Here is a 20,301-nt window from a genome sequence, read left to right as displayed (position 1 = left end):
TTTTTCAGCATTCGTGCTTCATTTATCATTTTCCCCTAGCCGAAATAAGAGCAGTTTTGATTCATTATTCACTCCCTGCTTTGAAGAAGTCAAAGTTGCTGTATTCATTTTTAATACAGCTATAATACAACATCCCTGGGTGAGTAATTGCTAACAGGAGTGAAATTCAAGGCCTCCAGATCCACGCCTGAGCCTCTTTCTAAGCTTAAAAGACCAAAGTCTCCAGTATAAGGCTGTGAGCAGTCACTACCTGTAATTTGAGTAGGTTTTCTTCAAGCCATGGGGTGATTAGTCATAAGCTAAGAACTTCTCCAGGGGTTTAAGACAGAAAAAAATGGTACAATATAAAGGAGGAAACTTTTTTTGTGTTGCACACCCTGGATGTATTTTTGAGTAAGGCCCTACCTGAAAAAGCAAAGCTGATCATACCACTCACACCCATGTTACTAAGAGAAGGGGGTGACTACCTTTTCTGGCCCTAGAAGAGGTGGGATCAACCGATGGAGAGAGCAAGTGCTTTTTTCTTCAGGTATTTTCATGTGCCGTAACATGTTTCCTCCTTGGGTCAGGGTGAGACCACTGGGCACGGGAATTCCTGACTGTGCTGATGACCTGGGGTTGCCTTGTGTCTATACAAACTAGAAGAGCCAAGAGCTTGCTAGGTTTGTGTGTGCACAGTGGTAGGAAGACTTGCTGAGGGCTTACAGAGCTGAAAGTTGCACAACCTAGGAGCTATTCCCACCTCTTCCACTGATGCAGCCTTGGCATGGGCTGGCCACAGGCCCTCTGCAGCTTGGCGCACATCAGCAGCTACTCCAGGTCTAAGCCACTAAAAACTCACGTAGGGTTTGTCAGACACTTGTACTTGGGGTGTGTGACGAGCCTAAGAGCTGCTGAAATAAACCTTTTGGTCGTAGCTTGGGTAACCGTGAGAGACGCTGTGCTGTGTGACCACTAGAGGGAAGATGTCCCTTCGCTCTGAGCACACAGTTTACACAGCCTGTCTGCTCAACTTTGTTAACTCAGGGTGAGTTTTGTGCTAGGAAAGCATATAGCCACCCAGGCTGACCTGTGTGGGCAAGCAGCAACAGAAGGCAGTGGGGTGTAATGAGCCAAAGGGTCCCACTCCCTCTGGGAAGGATGCAGGGCCCCAGTAACTCCAGCAGCAGTTTTCCAAGTAGTTTTTGCTGATTTCCAGCCACTTGAGGGCCAGGGTCTTCCTGAGCTGGGTGCGTCTCTCTTTAGTAGCCCTCAAGGGGGCATGTTCATGGAGGAGAAACCCAAACCTCCTCAGGGCCCTGTGTAGACCTCAGCTCCTGCAGCAGGAAGCTTGTGGCTGAGGTGGGTGCCACACGAACCGTGACCTCGGTGCCACCTGCATTCGGGATGTGACAGCAGCTCCTCTTAGGAGCAGAGAAGCCAGTTTTACAGCCAGAAGCTCTTGGTTATCAGCACCTCAAAACCAGGGCTTGCCCCCACCCCTGTCGCCCCAGGGAGATGTGCCTCACGTCACCAGGAAAGCCGGAGGCCATCCCGCTCCCCGGGGACGCACCCTGCCTTGTCAAAGGCGACAGTCGAGGAAGTGCAGACTGAACAATGCTCGTGCCCTTGTTTAAAATGCTGAGCCCGGTGCTTTTTCATCTGTGTCTGTTTCTTCCTGTGCTTGGTGATCGAAGATTAGAGGCCTGGAGAACAGCGAGGCTGCGGTCCCTGCGCAGGAAGTCCCCGCGCGCTATCTCTGAGTGTCTGAAGGACTCCGGCGGGGCAGCTTGCTCTTCCTGGCGCTGCACGGCCCACGCAAACTTCTCTGGAGGAGTCCTCTGCCTCTGGAAAGAAACAGAGCAACCCCTGATCCTTTTTGTGTTCACTGGGGTGTGCTGTGCCTTGAACCATGTGAAGTCCCGTGGTGGTGTTGGGCCTCTTCCCGTGAGCGCCTGCAAGGTCTGGCAGAGCCATCCAGCGCTCCGGGCCCGCTTCCTTCCCTGCTTCCTTCCCTCCCTGATAAATTCAGCCATGCACCTGCCTTCACGAGCAGGACCAGAACACCCTCTTCCTTCCTCCGGGACAGACAAATGCCCTCCTCACAGCGACACAGCCCCCTCCTGCCCCAAACCCACAGCTGGGACTGCGTGTGGCTCCGCTGCCTCCCTGCTCTGGGGGGCTTCCGAAACCTGCAGCCTCGCACGGAGTGGCTGCTTTCACCTGGCCATGAATTCCCTTTGGGATTTTTGCTGCCCATCCAAGCCCCCCAGCTTTGGATTTGAGCATACTCGGTAGCATTTTATTTGAAAGGTTCCTCCTGGCTGGGCACCAGCTGCTGGAGAGCTGCCCCAGCCTCTGTGTTATGAGGTCCCAGGACATTTTGGGGTTTCCCACATCATTTGGGGGCAAGCATCATGGACTCAGTGCCTGTTGGGTTGCTGGGGAGGAAGAGAGCAACATAGCACAAACCCTGCTGTGGCAGGGGACAGAGAGCATGAGGTGCTGGGGATGTGTCCCCAGGTGCTGGTGGCTCTGTGGGGCAGGAGGGTTTGTCCCTGCCGGCTCACCCCACCCTATTGGGGGAAACTGCACCCCACGGTGCTCAGCAAAAGGAAAAACTAAAAGATTTTGCTATTGCATGAACTCACTGAAGCAAGAGGCAGGGCTGGTTCGCCAGCTACCAGGAAGAGCCTGCCCAGCTGATTTTGATGGTGTCGCTTTAACCCGAAACCACTGGCCCTGACCACGAGAGCACTGGCCCTGCCTCCATAAAGCATCCCGGGGCACTGGAGAGGGCACAAACGTGGAGCTGTCGTATTGGATGAGCTGATGATCATAAGCAAGCTGGACAGATAGATCTGACAGCTCTCTTGTTTTAGGTTTAATTATTCATGGCTATATTTTCCCCTTTGCAAGGCTGCGGTGCCCTGTGGTTCCCTCCAACCCCAGCTCTGAGCGTGCAGGTTGTTTCACCTCCTGATTTTATCTTTTCTGCAGAAACGTGCTGCAGCTGCAACACCTCAGCTGCCTCACATTGCGATGGGTGCCAGCTCCGTGGTCCTGCCTGGGGCCAGATCCCAAGCACAGGTGAGTCCTGCATGTCCTTGGTGTGTCCCCACCCCATCACCTGGCCACAATGTGCCCTTCAGCCACATCCCTGCTGGCTGATCGGGGACATTTGTCATCACCGGGTAGGTGGCTTTATTTTTAAGGATTGTCTCTGAACCTCGTGGCTCCAGGGCAAACCCTGGCATCACCCACAGCTGTGAAGCCTCTGAATGGGGGAAAAAAAAAAAAAAAAAAAAAAAAAAAGCTAAATCCTCAGGAGCAACAGGCAAAGCCCCCATCCTACACCCTCTCCCTTCATGCAAACATTCACAGCACCAGGATCCTCCCATCTTATGGCAGCAGCATCAGCAGGAGCATCCCAGAGCGGGGAGAAACCCTATTAGTGCCACTCCCCCCCCCAAAAAAAAAAAAAAAGTAAAATAAAAAATAAAAAAAAGCAAACAAACAAACCAATTGCTGTAGTACATTGAAAATGTAATTGAAAATACAACTTGGAAGCACCTGCATCTCAGCGGGGACCCAGCGCTGCTCCCCGGGGAGGAGGAGGGGATCGGGGACAGGGAGCTGGGACACCAGCACCGCTCAGCTGCCTCCTGTCCCCCTCAAACACCTGCCGGCTTCACGCTGGACCTGTGCTAGGTGTTTTATATCCCTGTTCAGGCAGCCGGAGCTGAAGCCAGCAGTGCTCCTCCCGCAGCCCTGGCTGTGCCAAACCGTCCCACGCCACTCCTGCCGTGCCCACCGCGCTGGCTCGAGCGGCACTGAAACATCTCAACACACTTCATAACTCTCCCCACCTCTCAGACTAACAAAAGTAAGTCCTGTCTGAAGCCGAAGGCTTTCTTGCCTTTTGTTCTGCTGCTTCTTTCTTCTCTCTCTTTTTTTTTTTTTTTTTTTTTTTTTTTTTCCTTGGGAGGCGCCCAGCTCGTCCCGGCGCTTTCCCCCTTTGGCGGATTTTTGGGGTGCAAAGCGGGGAGGGATGCGCCTGCATTTGCACAGACATGCGTGTGGCTGTGTGTGCATGAGTGGGAGCTGCTGGTGGAGCCGGGGGGGCCGCGGGGCCCGGGGACAGCTGCGGCTCGGCAGGGTCAGGATGTGACATCAGCGGCGGCACAAAAACCCTCGGCCCCGCTTTCTGCGACGAGAGCCCGGCCAACGTCGGCGTGCGGCCGCTCCTCCTGCCGTGGGGCATCCCGGCGGGCGCTGGGCTTTTGTTTTGAATCAGGTTATTTAATTATTTTTTATTTTTTATTTATTTATTTTTTTTTATTTTCCCTAGTAAGAGAGCAGCAAGCGCAGCGGGATCGTGTGCTGGCGGCTGGGCGTGCCGGGGATGAGGTGAGTGCTGGGCTGGGGAGAGGAGCAGCACCAACGTCCCGGTGCTGTGTCCCCCACACCCCCAAGGATGCTCCTGGGGTGTTTCCAAGGCAGGGAGGGCAAACCCTGGGGAGAAACGAGCCCCCCCTACCCGGCTGGGACACGGGAGCCTGCGGAGACTCTTCTCCACGCTGCCGGTGTCTCAGCTGGGCTGTGTGTGTGAAAACCGAGGGGTCCTGTGCCTGGGGTGTGGGATGGTGCTGGGCTGGGGAGCCTGGGGGTGTGTGGGGCATGGGGGGAGTCCATGGTGCGGGTGGACACCCCACAGCCCGGTGGGGACGGTCCTGGAAGTGGCTTTGTCCGTGTCCAAGGGAGGGCAGGGGGAGCTGGGGAGGGCGAGCGGTGAGGATGTGCTTCCAGCCGCTGGCATGTGTCCCGCCGGAGTTCCTGGCGTTTGGGATTGTGGCTGTGATGGTGGGGGGATCACCCCATGGGACTGATCTCCCTGGGTGCCACAGGGAGACTGTCTGCAGGGCTCCGAGCAAGTCACTGGTGGCTGCAGCAAAATCCCAGCCCCAGGAGTGAGGTACCCCCAAACAGCATCACCCCAAAGTGAGCTGGATGTGCCACCTGCAGCACAGAGAGATGGGGCTTGGTTTTCTGGGGTGGGGGACTCAGAGGGGACAGCGAGGCTGGTCTGGGGGTGAGCAGAGATGTGAGTGGTTCTGTTCCTGGAAACCACGTTGGTTTTCACCAAGTGGGGATTTCCGAGTGTCAGCAGAGCTGAGGGAAGTACCGGCACAGAGAGCAGAGCCCCGCTGCCTTTGGGAGCTGGTCCCTTCAAAAATAGTTGCTGGGGACTGCCCTAAATGATGCTCGTGCCTCTCACAGGGCTCGGCAGCACCAGGAGCTGTGCCTGGCGTTTGGGGCTGGTGGGACCCTGCCTCCAGCCCCTGGCTCTCCACAGCCCTGCTGTCTGGCGTGCTGGCCCTCGATCCCCTTCCCGGCATCTTGTCTTGGCTCGTCTCCTGGAATTTTCCAGCGTTTGGGTTATATTTGGGATCGGCAGCCAATAACCCCATTTCTCACGGACGGCCCAGCTGGGGCTTCGCTCCAGCAGGAAGCCCGGGGAGAGGGAGCGGGGCCAGAGGCCCGAGGCCGTGCCCCCAGCACCTTCCTCCGGCACTGCCCCTCCTTTAAAACCAGACGTGGCCATGGGGAGAGCTGCAAAACCTCCTTGGGGAGCACTGCCTGCCCACAGCCCCTGATGGGATGGGGTCTGAGCTGCTGACAGGGATGCTCGGGGGAGGCAGCTCAGCCTTCAGGGCCTTTCTGGTGCACCTCAAGCTCCCCACAAAGAAACCCCAGCTGCAGGTGCTCCAGGACAGGTTGAGCTTTGCAACAGAGCTTCTCTGGTGCTCGTGGGGAGCTGTGGGGTCGGGATGCAGACCATAACACAGCCATGAGCAGCAAAAAACACATCCGAGCCCCTTTGCCAGCAGGCAGCTGGTCAGGCCGGCCGTCTGGAGGCCATCTGGGGGCTCAGGCTGGTGTCTGGGCTAGCACCGGCCCCGCCATGCAGGACAGTAGCAGGAGGGGAATTTTTGCCCAGACGGAGCGGCCTAAGGCCAAAATCCACCAGGGGAAGCAGAGGGGGGACACGTGGAGCCGGCAGGTTTCACGGGAGCCCCGCTACGTGGGGCTCGGTGGGCTCAGGGCCTCGCGGAGGCTGCTGCCGGGCGGTTTCGGATGCCTGTGTGCGTGTGTCAGCGTCTGGGGCTGCGTCCAGGGCTGGCGCAGGCACCAGGCCCGCTGCCAGCTGGAGGTGCCGCTGCCGGCGCCTTCCTCCCCCTTGTTATTCCCGACCCCGGTCAGAAATAAGCACTGCTACGTCCCGGGGGCACTCGCAAAGAGCTTTCCCCCTCCCCGAAGCCAAGTCATTGACTTTACAGCCCTAAATATAAAGGGAGAGGAGGGAGATGAGTTTTGAAAGTAGGGAAACTGAGGCAGGGAGCGCGGCACTGTCTCCACCAGAGCCCAGTCCTCGTCTGTCAGCCCCTGCTGGTTTTGGGATTCAAGCTGGTTTGGGGTCAGAGATGCCGGCATGCACTGGTGGCCTTGCTGGGAGCACGGGATTGTTTGCGGTGGGCAGAGGAAGCTCCCCTCCCTTCTGTTTTGCCTTTTTTTCCCCCTTTTGTTTTGCCAGTTTCTAAACAGCCCGTTCGGTGTTGTTCTTAATTTAAAACAAAGCCTTTGTCTGGCAGCGCTCTTCTGTGGTTTTCAAGTGATTTAAAGGAAAAAAAAAAGGAAAAGTATCCTCCTCAAATCCAAAACTAAGGGCTGATCCTGACCCTGAACTTGTTTCCCCCCATCCAGTTCATTTCCTTTCTCCCCTGGCCCTGCCAGCCCTCTAGGAAACCAGGATTTTGCACGTCCCAGCCTGCTGCAGCCCCACCGCACCCCTGCAGCTTCACCCTGCACCGACTTGGCTTTCACTAAACCCTACAAGTTTCTCTCCTGATCTGGTAAAATCAGGGGCACGGCTGAAACCAGCAGCCTTTGGAGCAGCGGAAGGGTTTCACTGGGTGTTAAACCAACACCTGCAAAAAACGAGGCCATTTCAGGCAGGTGGATGGGGCAGGCATCGAGGATGTGAGCACGCAGCGGTGAGGATATGGGGGGCATGGGACCACCACCGAAACCCCGAACATCTCGCTCTGGAGGATTTGCAGGTGATTCAGGACGGGACATGCGGGGTGCCGGCACCACCCTGCTGTGGGAATCGCAGGGCAGCCGTGCCTGGAGAGCCCGGGGGCAAGCTTTGATTTCGCACGTGGGAACTGGGGGCTGCCCGGCACCACGCCAGGCCCCCTGGGCACCGACGGCAGCGGGACGTGCACCGTCACGTTGCTGCCTCAGCCTGCTGGGGCACGGCTTTAGGATCTCCCCAAACGGGCATCCCGTTAGCACTGCCTCACGCTCCGCTGCTCTAGGTTGAAGGCAGGGAGTGGGAAAAGCTGGTCCTGCAAGCAGCCCGAGGCCGGGGCCGCTTCCAACAGGCTGCTTTTTTGCCCAGTGTCCCCATTGAAGGGCTGCACTGGGTGTTTAAAGCCCCGGCCCTGGCCTCCCCGCTGCTCCTTCCCTGTGCCTCTCGCGTCTTTTCCTGCCCGCCGAGCAGGGGAAGCCTTGGAGCGAGGTTGGGAAAGAAGCCGGCTCTTGGCCCGGTGCCTCTCCCCGCTCCTTTCAGTCGTAAATCCCAGGATGTGCTGTTGGCTTTGTGTTAAATCGGATTTCTGGAGAAGAAGTTTTCTCCCTGATTCCGGTAAGGATTCACGAGGCCTTTGAGTGACTCGGTAATTCAGTAGCGATGCTGGCAGGGACCCCGAGAGCAAACCCGCCCGCGTTACCCAGCTGTGCCCGGCTGCCTGCGAGCTCGGGAGGGGGCTGCTCCCAGCGCTTGGGCAGCGGCGCATGGTGCTCCCTCATTGCTGCCCGTCTCCAAAAGATGCAGGAAAACCTCCTGCAGGTGCTGAGCAGGGTTCTTGCCCTGTTTTTTTTTTTTTTTTTTTTTTTTAATTGTGCATGGGGCCTGTGTGGGGGAAAATCACCTGCAGACACCGTAGTATTAAGCCATTGCATTATGGCATGGGGCAAAAATCACCTAAAAACACAAGTTTTGGGGCTGGGTACAGCAGGGTATGGCAGGGCGTGGTGCCAGCGTGCCACAAACTCTGTGATGGTGACAAAGCATTGCTGCATGTGTGGGAAAGGCTGCGGCTCGTCCCCACCAGCCTCTGGAGGCACCCACAGCAGGGCTTTCCCCTCGCAGCCGTGTGGCTGCGGTGTAGAAACCCCCTCAGGGCAGATCCTGCACCCAGTGATGCCCCTGGGGTGGGCTCTGGGGGAGCACAGGGCTTCCCTTGCCAGACAGATGGCTGATCTCTGCTGGGTTAAATAGGATTTGACTGTGGCTCGGGACTGAGTTTACAAAACATTGAGTTTACACAGCAAGCTTTTGGCTAAAAGATGTCTTTTTAACGCTGAATGTGCACCCAAGCCTTGCTTGGCCACCATTCCCTCCTGCTCGTGACTCTGGGTAAGTCACTTCCCCTTTCCGTGAACAGATTGATATTTTTAACTCTTTCTCCACCTCCTCCTCTCTGGGGGAGGCTGTCTGGGGATTTTTTTCCTCCCCAAGCCCCAGCAAAACATTTGGCACGCTGGGGCCTCCTGTTAACAACCCTGACGAGGCACACAGGGAACTCCAGGCAGACCCACGAGTGCTTCTCAGCCTGTCCAGGACACTCCGGAGCAGGCGGGATTTCCAGCGGAGCTTCAGGAAGGAAAAAAGGGAAACGCTGCAGACCTGCTCCGTGCTGGCCACCCCAGGCCGGCAGGAAGGGATGAGCTCAGAGTGGTGACTTCCAGACCTCGTCCCCTGTCCCCGGGGTGCTGCGAGGCTGGAGAAGCGTGGGGAGCTGTGGGAGCCCCAGCTCCCGTGTGCATTGTGCGCCGGCACGGCCACATCCTGGCACCGGCGCGCTCGGCTGCTGTTTGTTTCCCTTCTTCGGATGCGGGTTTTGTTCTTCCGAACAAACACACGGGGCTGAACAACAACAAAAATCCCCCCTCTTCCCGTTGAGCCGGGCGCTGGGGCTGTGTGAACCAGCAGCCAGCTGCGGTCGCAGCGTTGTCCACAGGGCTGGCCCGCAGCTATTTTTGGGAGCTGCGAAATCCCTGGGAAAGAGGCACGTCTCCTTTGCCAGGAGGGGATAAAAGACGCCAGGTTGGGGCTGCTGGGGTTGGTGAACACCACTGATATCACATTTTTTGTTTGATGGCAATATTTACAGATAAAGGCCCGGAGATAAGAGGCTGGCTGGCTCCTCACTGCTGCCGTTGTGGGGCCAGCAGCATCCCGACACTAGTTCGTCCCTGCGAGGCGCATGCACACAGCTCTGTGCATAACCAAAATCCATGTCCTTCTCCTCCCAGAAACCTCCATCCCTGAAGATCCGTGGCTTTGACACCACTGCCCTCACCCTGGCCAGCCCAGCCCATGATGGCACTGTGTCTCAAGCAAGTCTTCAACAAAGACAAAACGTTTCGGCCCCGCAAGAAGTTCGAGCCCGGCACCCAGCGCTTCGAGCTCTACAAGAAAGCCCAGGCCTCCCTCAAATCCGGGCTGGACCTGAGGACGGTGGTGCAGCTGCCTCCCGGCGAGAGCATCAACGACTGGATCGCCGTGCACGTGGTGGACTTCTTCAACCGCATCAACCTCATCTATGGCACCATGTCGGAGTACTGCACCGAGAGGAGCTGCCCCATCATGTCGGGCGGGCTCAAGTACGAGTACCGCTGGCAGGACGATAGCAAGTACAAGAAGCCGACCAAGCTGTCGGCCCCGCAGTACATGTGCATGCTGATGGACTGGATCGAGATGCTCATCAACAACGAGGACATCTTCCCCACCAGGATAGGTGAGTGGGCCGTGGTTCCTCACAGCAGGGCTCTGCTTGTAACCAGTGCGGGTTCCCAAGCCATCACTGCAAACCTCCGGGTGGTGCTGAATTTAGCAATCCCAAGAGATTGGGGTTCCTCGTTCTGTTTGCAGGAAAAAATATTCTTTTATTCGGTGCTTTCGTTTTTTCTATCTATGCTGTGATTCTGAGAAATGAGGGCTGGTAGGCTGTCTGCTCACCCATCCTCGAGGAGCTGAGCTGCAATGCTGCTTGCAGGTGGTCAGCCCACCCCCTCACCATCTTGTCCGTTCTGTCTTGATGGACCAGCTCCAGTTCTTTCTGCTTTTCTAAGCAGGTTCACGCTCCCAAAGTCTGGCCTTTGTCCTGCCTTGCTGCATCACTTCTCAGCTCCTTTCCACTCCTGCTAATTCATCCCAGCCCTGACGATACATCTCATCGTGCTGTTTAGCTAAGGCATCTCCAGAGCAGAGGCCTGACTGGGGATCCAGCCTTTCCAGCTGCTCACCCCCTGCATATGATGCAACCTTGCAAAAAGTTTGGCCTTAAGAGCTTGCAGCGGCTGCCAAAGGCAAAAGCAGCATGTGAAATAACCCCTCTGCTGCTGACCTGCTGTGTTTGGCAGCTGATATTGGCTCTGCTGCTGAGCTGCTTTCTCATTTGGGGAGATGTGCAGGGGCTGGAGCTGGTGTGCTGGCTGCTGGGTGCTGGTGAAAGACATCTACCACCTCTTCCATTTGCTGAGGGGCTGCTCTGGTTGTTTCCTACCATCTTCATGGAGCAGAAAAGATCTATAAATAAGCTTTCGCCCTGCCAGTGTTCAAGAGGCACTTGGATAATGTCTTTAATAACATGCTTCAGCTTTTGGTTAGCTCTGAAGTGGTCAGGCAGTTGGATGCGATGGTCTTTGTAGGTCCCTTCCCACTGAACTTTTCTGTTCTGCTCTGTCCCACGGGATCTCTTCTTTCCCTGGGTCATTTGCACCAGACCTGGCTGCCAGAGTCTCAGTTGCTGCCCGGGAGAGGTTGCTTTCCAGAAAAAAATCCAAAGCCACTTGAATGGAAAGGAAGCTTTAGGGATCTTAGGGCGAAATGCAGGGCTTTGCAAGTCTGTTTCCCCAAGCAGCACAGCCGACAGAGCTGGATGAAACCACTGCAGTTGTTCTTAGGATTTTTATTAATATGCTGAAAAAGCCTTGGAAACATCGAAGAAAATGGTCTGTGTGGGATTTCTGGCTGCCACTAATTCTCACAGCCCCGTTTGGCTGTGCTGGAGCATCTAGGCACGTGCTGCTGCTTTTTTGGGGAAAGCCTCTGCCCCTCTGGGCTATGAGGCTTGGAGGGGTGACAGCTCTGTGCAAGCAGGAGAGAGGCAGCACATGGAGGCTTGGCTTGCCAAAATCTTAATTTCAGCCTTGTGGGATGGGGAGCCCGGTCTGACCCGGCTGCACGGGCTCTGCTTGCAGTTAGGGGAGAGGCTCCTCTGACTGGGGGGCTCCTTCGTCCTGGGCTTGGAGGCTCACCTGGAAATTAAAGGAGATGGTGAGGGTGGAGGAGATGCTGCATCTTCCCTGTCCACAGGGAAGTCTACCCCAGGACTCAGTCCCACTGAAAGGCTTTGCTGTGTAAATCCTCCCTCTGGAAGGAAACCTGTCTGCCACGATGAGACAGTTTCCTGGCTGGGGTGAGCCTGGCTGCCATAAATCACCTCCAGCTCTCCCAGCCCACCCGGATCAGTTAACATGCGCTTAGCGCTCTGTTTCCGTTCTCCCAACCAACATAGCTGGCCTGAAAAAAAAAAAAAAAAAAATTAAATGCAGAATAAGCATTGTTCCCATGCAGGGATTAGAATAAGTGATTCTACAGGCTTACTTTTACCAGCTGGTAAAGCTATGTCAGTAGATTTCTTCATGAGCGAGTTACCACTGGGAAAATATCGGCTCCTTCTGGTCATCGCCCTGCCCCATGGTGCCTGCTGATAGCTGGGGAAATCACATTTCATGTTCACCGAGAACCTGCCCATGGTGAAAACCCAAACTTTTAGGGTTTGCAGGGCCACCTGTCCCATGCCCACACTGCCCCGTGTGCCGAGACGTCTCCGTTTTTAAAGCAGCGTGGACGTGAGGTTTGGACCAAAAGCAGCGGCAGCAGCACCCGCGCTCTCTGCCAGCTCTGCCCGTGGCTGCCAGGAGCATCACTTGCAGGAGGCTCTGGGGCTGTTCTTGGAAAGCTCTCCCAAGCCCAACCCTGCCATGCAAGCGTATTCCCAAAACAATGACAAAAAGCAGAGAAAACTTGATGCATAATTATCCCGTCCTTTCTCCCCGTAACAACAGGAGAAAAATGTTCAGAATTCGGCTAATTGTTGCATTTTTCTCAGCTAGCTATTTTTTACACAATTTGCCTTTTATTTTCTCCCTTCTTTCTTCCCGAATTAATGCCACAGCAGCTTGCAGCTGCCACCGTGCTGTTAGTTTCAAAGGAGCTTTAAAGACGTATTTTTAGGAAAAGATGAATCACCGAACCATCCAGCGGCCAAAATGGATTTTTAGCAATAATATTAACGACGATAATTCATCACGTCGTTCACTGAATTACTGCTCTTGGAGAGGAAAAAATACGACTGCCAAGAAGCAAAATAGTTTCACATTACTGATTCATCATGAAAAAATGGAATTGGCTGGTGCACAAGGGCTGAGGAAGGGAGAGATGGCAGGAAGGGTCCAAGACCCGTCCGCCTTCCCTTCCTGTAAGCGCAGGCGCTTCGTTGCCTCTCATCCTCATTTCCTTTTCCTCGCGGTCCCACACGGCTTCCTTATGTTTTGAAGCAATCGGCGCAGAGGGTGGAAAACAGACTCCTCGGAGCATTAAATCACATCGTGGGGTTTCAAGGAAAACATCCAGGAATAACTGAAGCTGCTGATTCGTGTCAGGGCGGTGAGTCACGCTGCTGGCAGCGATGAAATCGTACCTGCTGCTGCGTTTACAGCCCTTGCCCTGCCTTCCAGCACGTCTGATGCTCTCCGTTTCCCCGCTCGGCTCCTGCTAGGGCCATTTCTGCAAGCGGAGAGATGCGGGGAGAAGGAGCCAGAAGCAGACCCTCAAAATCCCTGGGCCCAAAGGACCGTAGCAGGTGGCGGTGTCACGACGAGGTGACCCGCTGAAGTCCATGGGTGACAGCCAGCCAGCACGGCAGCCTGGCGGTGCCCGGAGAGGACAGCCTGACACTGACACCTTGTGATGGACACAAGGAAGAGCAGCCCAGCTTCAGGGCCCAGGAGCTGATGGTGCTGCTGGGTTCATGGGAAGCCACAGTGGTGGGGTAGCCCAGAAGGGTACCTCGAGCTCTTGGCAGCCCGATGCTCTCTCTGCAGGCATCATTCGGAGTGTGATAGCTCAGCAGCTCCCACAGTGGCTGTCAGCCACAAGCTTTGTGCTAAATCTCTGTTCCCTGATGCAAGAGATGCTTTTGGAGAACCCAGGTTGGAGCTGGATGTGTCTGCCCCTCCAGCTCTCCAGCCTGTGCACGAAGATGTTGCTGGCAGCTAGGACAAGAGAGTTCCTGGCTAACCTCAGGACAAAGGCAGAGGAAAGCCACCCGGCAGCTCTGGAGGTGGATCCTCCAACAGCAGTATCAGGACCAGATGCCATCAGCCCTGGCAGTCTGAGCCCGTTCTGTTCAGAACAGCCTGTGTTTCCCAGCTGGCTTCTGGGAACCTGCGTTCATCCGAAATGACTCGCTCTGATGGATTTTTCTTTATTAAAAGAAATATTTCTTGACTTGTTCCTCAAAGGTGCTCCGTAGGGGCCACCCTAATGGCTTGTCCCTGCCCCTATCCGGGTGATTAGGGCTTTTATTTGCTTAGCAAATTCTCACTCAGTGCAAAAAGCTCCAGTGAAGCCTTTGCTAAAGCACAATGCCCTTCCTGACGGCAGGGAAGCCCAGAGGTCTGCTCCATGCTCCCTGCCTCAGCACACAGCAGGCAGGGAGAGCTCCGCGGTCACGGGGTGAGGGCAGAAGCAGATCCCCACGAGAAGAGGGGCACGGCACTGCTGCTGGCAAACAAAACTGCCAGGAGCCAGTGGGAAAAAAACAAGTTAATTGCCTAGCGGGGCTGATGAGGAAGACTCAAATTACCATTTTTATTGTGTTTTTTTTTTTTTTTTAGCCGAGAGATTTGCTGATGCTTTCCGCAGCATCATGCGTGAGCTGGCCACAGTTGAGCGGAGATTATTTGGGAAGATTTTTAAGAGGTTAAGTGCTGTATTAGTAAGAAGCTCGGGGAGGAGGTAGGTACAGCTGCGGGAAGGGAGGATTTAATTTTCTTGTTGCAGATTTGCATTGAATTGCTCAGGGGAGAGGAAGAACCGTTAGGAAAACAAATCATAATTGTTTCGTTTTCCACGTTCCAAAAAAAATATTTGCAGGGGTTTCAAAAGCCAGGCTTCCTTTAGAGATTTGCTTGCTGACACGGACCCTGTTATACCTCTGAGATTTTCACTGTGATAGTAGTGTGTTTAGGCAAGGGTGGAAATGCAGAATAAGAAATTGTGTCCTTGTGCAGGACAAGGCTAAAAGCATAGAGTAAAGTGTGGTGGGCCCAGTTCCTGAACAACCTGGGAGGACATTTCAGTAGGGAGCATCATACAGGCACAATGGCATGACTACGCAAGGATTGCCAAGCCAGGCAATCTCTGTTCCTGATTTAGTGACACAATTGTTTGAAACACTGCTCAGGAGGAAATCTGGAACCCCACCTGTTTCTGTGGATGCATCAGAAGTGATGTTTGAGGGCGTGTGGAGGAAGAAAGGTAGCACAACCCTTGGTTTTGGTTCTGAGGAGCAGGGAAGGTTTCCGTCCTGCTGAGACAGGTTTTGTTCTGTCGTAGACTTGGGTAAAGACATTTTTGCTGCACTGGGTCTGCTCAGGTTTTTGTGGAAAGGGCAGGACAGAGGGATCCAGACAGGGAAAGATGTGGCCTCCTACACTGGATGAGAAATTTTCTCTCAAAGGGAAACTCCCCAGATTGCCAGAATTGCAGAAAATTGCTGGTTGGGAGATGAGGAAATTGGGCAAGGGAGAAAGCTGGATGGCACAGTGCCCCGCTGGAGCTGTCACCTTGACATTGGCCAAGGGAGTCTTTCACCCATGGCTCCCTGTTAAGCACGGCAGCAACATTTACACTCTGGCTGTTGTTTTGTTTTGTTTTCCTGGTGGTGGTGGGGTTTTATTTTCATTTTTTTCCAGAAATGGTCAAACGGTTTCCAACGTGCTTCTGCTTTGCAGGTGTCCCCTTCCCCAAGCAGTTCCAGCAGGTTTGCACTAAGATCCTCACCCGCCTCTTCCGTGTCTTCGTCCACGTCTACATCCATCACTTTGACAGCATCATCAACATGGGTGCCGAGGCTCACGTCAACACCTGCTACAAACACTTTTACTACTTCATCAGGGAGTTCAGCCTGGTCGACCATCGGGAGCTGGAGCCTTTGGTAAGGATGCCCCAGGTGGGGCCGGGCTCTGCCCCCTGCAGTCACCCTCTGTGGGCTCTTTCAGCCACCCAGAAGCACACCCACGGTTTTTGTCTCTGCACCACAACAGGGTGTCCCTCTGAAATCTTGGAAGCTCTAACAAAATTTGCACACCAAGTGTTGCCAGGCACTTGTGTGCTTGTGGCTTTCTAGGGTCAGATCTGAGCCCAGGTCTCCTCTCCAGGCTTGAGTGTTCCTATTATGGTCTAAGGTCCTGGCTTCAGCTCCAAATGCGAATTACAAGGAGGCTGGAGGAAGGCGAGCCCCAGCAGGGCACACAGCTCCAGACAGCAGCTATCCAGGCCAAATGAGAGAGGCCTTGCTGGAGCTCCAGGATCTGCTGCAGCCTCCCCTGGGAAGCAATTAGCCAGGCAGAGACCTTGGTAAAAGCAGGGCTGGGCACCAGAGGAAGAGCAAGACAGGCCCGGCACATAAACCAGAAAATGTGCATGTTTTTGTAACACAAGCAAAGGTGTCACAGGCAAAGTCATGTGTGGTCTGACCTAGAGATGATGTGTTGTGATGGGGAGAAGAATTAATAGGGAGCCCACTGTCACTGCATCCCATGTCCTTCTTCCTCCCCAGCACCCCTCATGACAAACCTCGTTAGCATCGAAACACAGTCCATGATGGTGTCATCTGCTTTGGCTGACGCTGGCTAACGTAAATAATTAGCACTAATAGCCAAAGCAGAGGCTGACATCGCTAAATAGCCTTTCAATGCCACTGACTCATGCAGCACGGGATCATTTATGGGTCTGGATGAATTGAAGATGAATAGATTTTCCAGCGTGATGCAACCAGGGTTAAAGTACAAGGAAATGAGGTGTGTTTCTCTCTGGTCTGTCTTGTTTCTTGGTGTGCCCATTGCCTGGTTTGCACTGCTGGTATCCAAGCCCTGCGGGAGGCTCAGGCACCTCCTTTCCCCGGGCGATGCCTGGCTGTAGGTGTGAGCGAGTGACCTGCAGCCAGAGGGTGGCTGTGCCCTGGATGTAGCGCTGTGTTTGGGACAGGGAGACAAGTTCCTGCAGCTTATGGGCAACTTTTGAGGATTGAAAGCCATTCTGATCACCCTGTTACCCCAGGGAGGCTGAAACTGGGCATTGGTCCCAAACTCTGAGTGGGTTAGGACATTTCTCTCTGCTGCACACAGGGAAAGCTGCACTTACTGCTGCACTTGGACAGCCAGAAAACACCAGGAGACCAAAGGGGACAAAATCAGGCTTCTGTAACGATTCCTTCCCCCCAAGACACAATATCAGGCAGTCAGTGGCTTGCTTTGCTCCTCTCCTCACCGGGCTGTACCATGGCTGTTGCCCTGCCCCTGGGTGTTTTTCAGTCTTGAAGAACTCTTCAGCTGGTTTGACACACAGGTGAGGACAGACAGCGCGTTGCATCTGCCTTCATTATAAGTTAAGAGTGTAGGATCTTGTTTTTGCAAGTCCTCAAAGGTTGCAGAAAGCTGATCATCTCTCATTTGGGATGAGATGAACCATCCTCGAGAGGCTGAGTCCCTCCTGACTGCCTCATGAGCCCGGAGGACTGACCTCACCTTGCACTTAGCTGGCCAGTTAGCCTGCACTAATCCCATGGGAGAGGAGAGTCCTGTTCCCTGTGCGTGGCTGTGGAGGGCCACCAAGCACATGGGCACTTGGAGAGAGCAGGACAGCAGGTCTGAGTGCTGTACTATGGCTGGAGCTGCCCAGATGTGGGTTTTCTTCTGGGGAAGCCCCAGTTTGGAGATTTAGGATGGTGAGGAAAGAAAAATCAGCATCTCATCAGCCAGAGAATGTCCAGTTAGGCCCAAGTAGCTTGAAAAAAATACAGGGATTATGGGATGAAGGGGTTCTTGGTTTGAAAGACTGCCTCTGCCTGAATTTCCCTTTGCTGTCTCAATCAAACTTTTGTCAAACTTCTTTAGGAAGTGATTTCATAGCAGCGAATTGCGGGAGCCAAAAACGAGATAAGAGAAATCTTTTGCAAAGGCAGAACTAGCGACAGGCAGTGATTCACTCTTAGCAAAGGCCAAGTGCAGAAATGGGGGCTGAGGGGAGCTGTGCACTTGGGGGAAGAGGCAGCAGGTCGTGGCACTGGGCAGCAGCACTGGCAGAGCCCCAGCTGCTCTCGTACCAAGGCAGGGCGCAGGGGACTTCCATGGCTGCAGAGAAGCCCTCTCTTTGCCACTCCTACTCAATGGAGTTAGTCAAGCTCCTTAAGGTGAGAATAACTATGGCCTTCCACCAGCTGAAAGGTGGGCACCTTCCCAATGCAGCCAGCACTGTATGATTCCATCCTGGCTAAAATCCCCATTTATGAGCCTAACCAGAGCTTGCTCTTGTCATCTTGTCCCTCCCTGTGTCCAGCGCCGATGGCTCAGGCCTAAGATTTGAAGGTGAAGCATTTGGCAAGCGACAAGAGCGGTGACAGTGAGAGGAGGGGACTCTGGCTATGGACGCTTGGGCCCGAGCGGCTGACAGAGGAGCTGATGAAACCGGGGAGCCCTGCTTCTGTGCCTTAGGGGTCCCACAAAGCACTAGACCCCCTGAGAGGGACATGAAGCAACCAGCACTGAAGGCTTCCCGTGTCCCTCTGCTGTTAGAGTTCATTTGCACGGCAGTGTGGGATCCCTTGCCAAGGCCACAGGTCCTTCGGTGAGCTGCTGGCACCTCCTGGAGCGAGAGCTCTGCGTCCTGAGGCTCTGGGAGCAGCACTGCCTGCTCCCTTCGAGCCAGCAGCAGGCTACCTGCCAAGCTGCCCCGCGTGGCACTACGGTGTCAGCTGTCTCTGCACTTACTGGTTCTGTCTTTTCTTTTCCCTTTCTTCCAATGCAGAAGGAAATGACAGAACGGATTTGCCACTGAGGTGATGTCGGCAGGCGCACTCAGCCAGCACCTGACTCGGCACCTGACGGGACAAGAGTGCTGGGGGACCCCTCCCAAGGACCTGCTCTGGGAGTCTCAACTGAACTATGAACGCTGCGGAAGAGCCTCTTCAGGCCAGAGCTGAATCCCAAGCTTGCTAAACATCTCTGAGCATACATATTTTAAAAATTTTAACAGATCCCAGTCTGTCATGTGGCTACTGTCTTAGAAAGCCACTGACTTCTGGCGAACGGGGCAAGCTGGGTTGACTGATACACACTCTGGTCTCTAAAAACCAATCCCATGTGTGATAACATTTCCTCAGCTAACTTGCCTCTTGTTTTGTCCTCAGCTACATTATCTTCAAACGCTTTGTTAGCGATACCTGCCCTGCAAGCAGGTATGACCTTGGCTGAGTCATGCCTGTGGCCTTGCCCAGATGCGGGGGGTTTGTCGTAACATCTGAGGTCAGCTCTGCAAAGCTGCTGAGGTTTGATCCCAGCTGACTTCACGAGGTTAGCTGCCAATGTCCTGTTTTTAATCATGAGCTGTGAATGTCTCTCCTTCTGACCTAATCCATGCTTTACCAAAGGGACCTTTTTTATTTTTTTTTCCTTTTTTTTTTCCTTTTTTTTTTTTTTCCCCAGGAACTTTTCACGCTTGGCAGCAGGGACTTCATGACTAATAGCAAGGTGGCCCTGGGACAAAAGGAAGTGAATTGGCAACTTTCCATTGTGATCAGCACAGTCCATACAAGTATTTTCTAAACTCAGAAACTGTGATACAAAGAGAGGGAAATAAGCTTGCCAGAAAACAAACAGTGTTTCCTGACATGTTGTCTTGGCTCAGAGCAGCAGGTGCAGGCTAGAGAAATTGATTTCTTTCCATCGTCCAACATTATAGCATAGAAAAACAGGTGGGGAAGGACTTTAAGAGACATCTCGTCTACCCTGATTGTCCAAAAATGCAAGATCGGTTCCCCTTAAGCCTTTCTGATCAGAGTTTCTCTAGCCCAAAAAAGAAGGCATACCATTGCTACCTGGTCTGTGCCCCTATTCCCCTGAAAGGCATCACATCCCAAAACTTCTTCCCCTTCTGCTTGCAGTGCCTGTTAACTAGTGTCCCATTCCCTGTGACATTTTTGACAAGAGTTGAAGTCTTTTTTTTTTAATTTTAATTTTATTTTATTATTATTTTTTTTTTTTACAATTTTGAGGGAGTTAAATTGTCTGAGCCACGGCGTTTTTATGTGTGTCTTTCCTGGCCTTTTTCTGGGAAAGTTTTGTACACCAGACCCAGCTGATATTTATAACATTTGCCCATTTGGGGGGGAGGAAGGGGATGTGGCTAGAAAATGTAAATATTTAAGCCAACACTAAAGTGCACAAATGCATTTTTAGTGCTCAGAGCACTTATTTTGTTGTGAAAATCTATTTTTTTTAATCTTGTGTACCAGATGTATATTTTTACATGGAAATAAAATGAAGCAAAATGGACACGAAACGACCCGATAAATCATTGCAATATTTTCACTGTAAAATAATAATTGAAAGTCCAAACGTTTTTGTTCTGTTACTAATTAAAGAAACATGAACAAGCCTCGTGTGCTTCACTCTTCCCTAATTCCTCTGAGATATGACATCATGAAACAGCACCCAGGATAACTCGAAGAGTGGATTTCCCCCAGGACTTGCAGCACTGATGAAGCTCAGAGCCACATCGAGACCTCAGCAACTGGCAGCTTTGCAAAAAGTTGTGCATGATGGAGAAAACTCTGTAACTGGCTGCTGAATAGTGGTTTGGGGCTCAGCCACCAGCAGCAGAGCCTTAGTGCGTGCTGTAAATGCCATGAGGGGTCTGTGGAGAAAGGACTGAGGAAAGTTCTTAAGTATTTGAACATCTCTGTAGTGGATCTGGCCACTGTTTTTCACTGATCGTGCAGAAAATTTCAGCTCTTGGTGTTTTCCCACAGCCTGCATCTCAGAAAGTGGCTGGTGAAGGCTCATGTTCCTGGTCTGCATCGTACCCTTGCAGTTTTTTTTTTATCAGCATACCACCTGAAG

General features: G+C 53.5%; 1 protein-coding gene across 4 annotated transcripts; it reads left to right on the top strand.

Moving 5' to 3' along the window:
* The first annotated feature begins 3,807 nt into the window (after positions 1–3,807).
* MOB3C (MOB kinase activator 3C) lies at positions 3,808–19,790 on the top strand. Of its 4 annotated transcripts, none has more exons than XM_082765805.1 (4): positions 3,808–3,865; positions 4,331–4,389; positions 9,364–9,848; positions 15,136–15,663. In XM_082765805.1, exons 3-4 carry the CDS (start codon positions 9,428–9,430, stop codon positions 15,528–15,530), a joined length of 816 nt encoding a protein of 271 aa, XP_082621931.1. In that variant the 5' UTR covers positions 3,808–3,865; positions 4,331–4,389; positions 9,364–9,427; the 3' UTR covers positions 15,531–15,663. The 4 variants fall into 4 exon arrangements, with proteins under 4 accessions (XP_082621931.1, XP_082621933.1, XP_082621930.1 ...); XM_082765807.1 differs by lacking the exon at positions 3,808–3,865 and adding an exon at positions 18,209–19,790 and having other exon boundaries at positions 4,173–4,389; positions 15,136–15,338; XM_082765804.1 differs by lacking the exon at positions 3,808–3,865 and having other exon boundaries at positions 4,173–4,389.
* Positions 19,791–20,301: the final 511 nt, after the last annotated feature.

Source organism: Aythya marila (assembly GCF_965140915.1).
Source record: "Aythya marila genome assembly, chromosome: 8".
Taxonomy (NCBI): domain Eukaryota; kingdom Metazoa; phylum Chordata; class Aves; order Anseriformes; family Anatidae; genus Aythya; species Aythya marila.
This window is presented reverse-complemented; position numbering and strand designations above follow the sequence as displayed.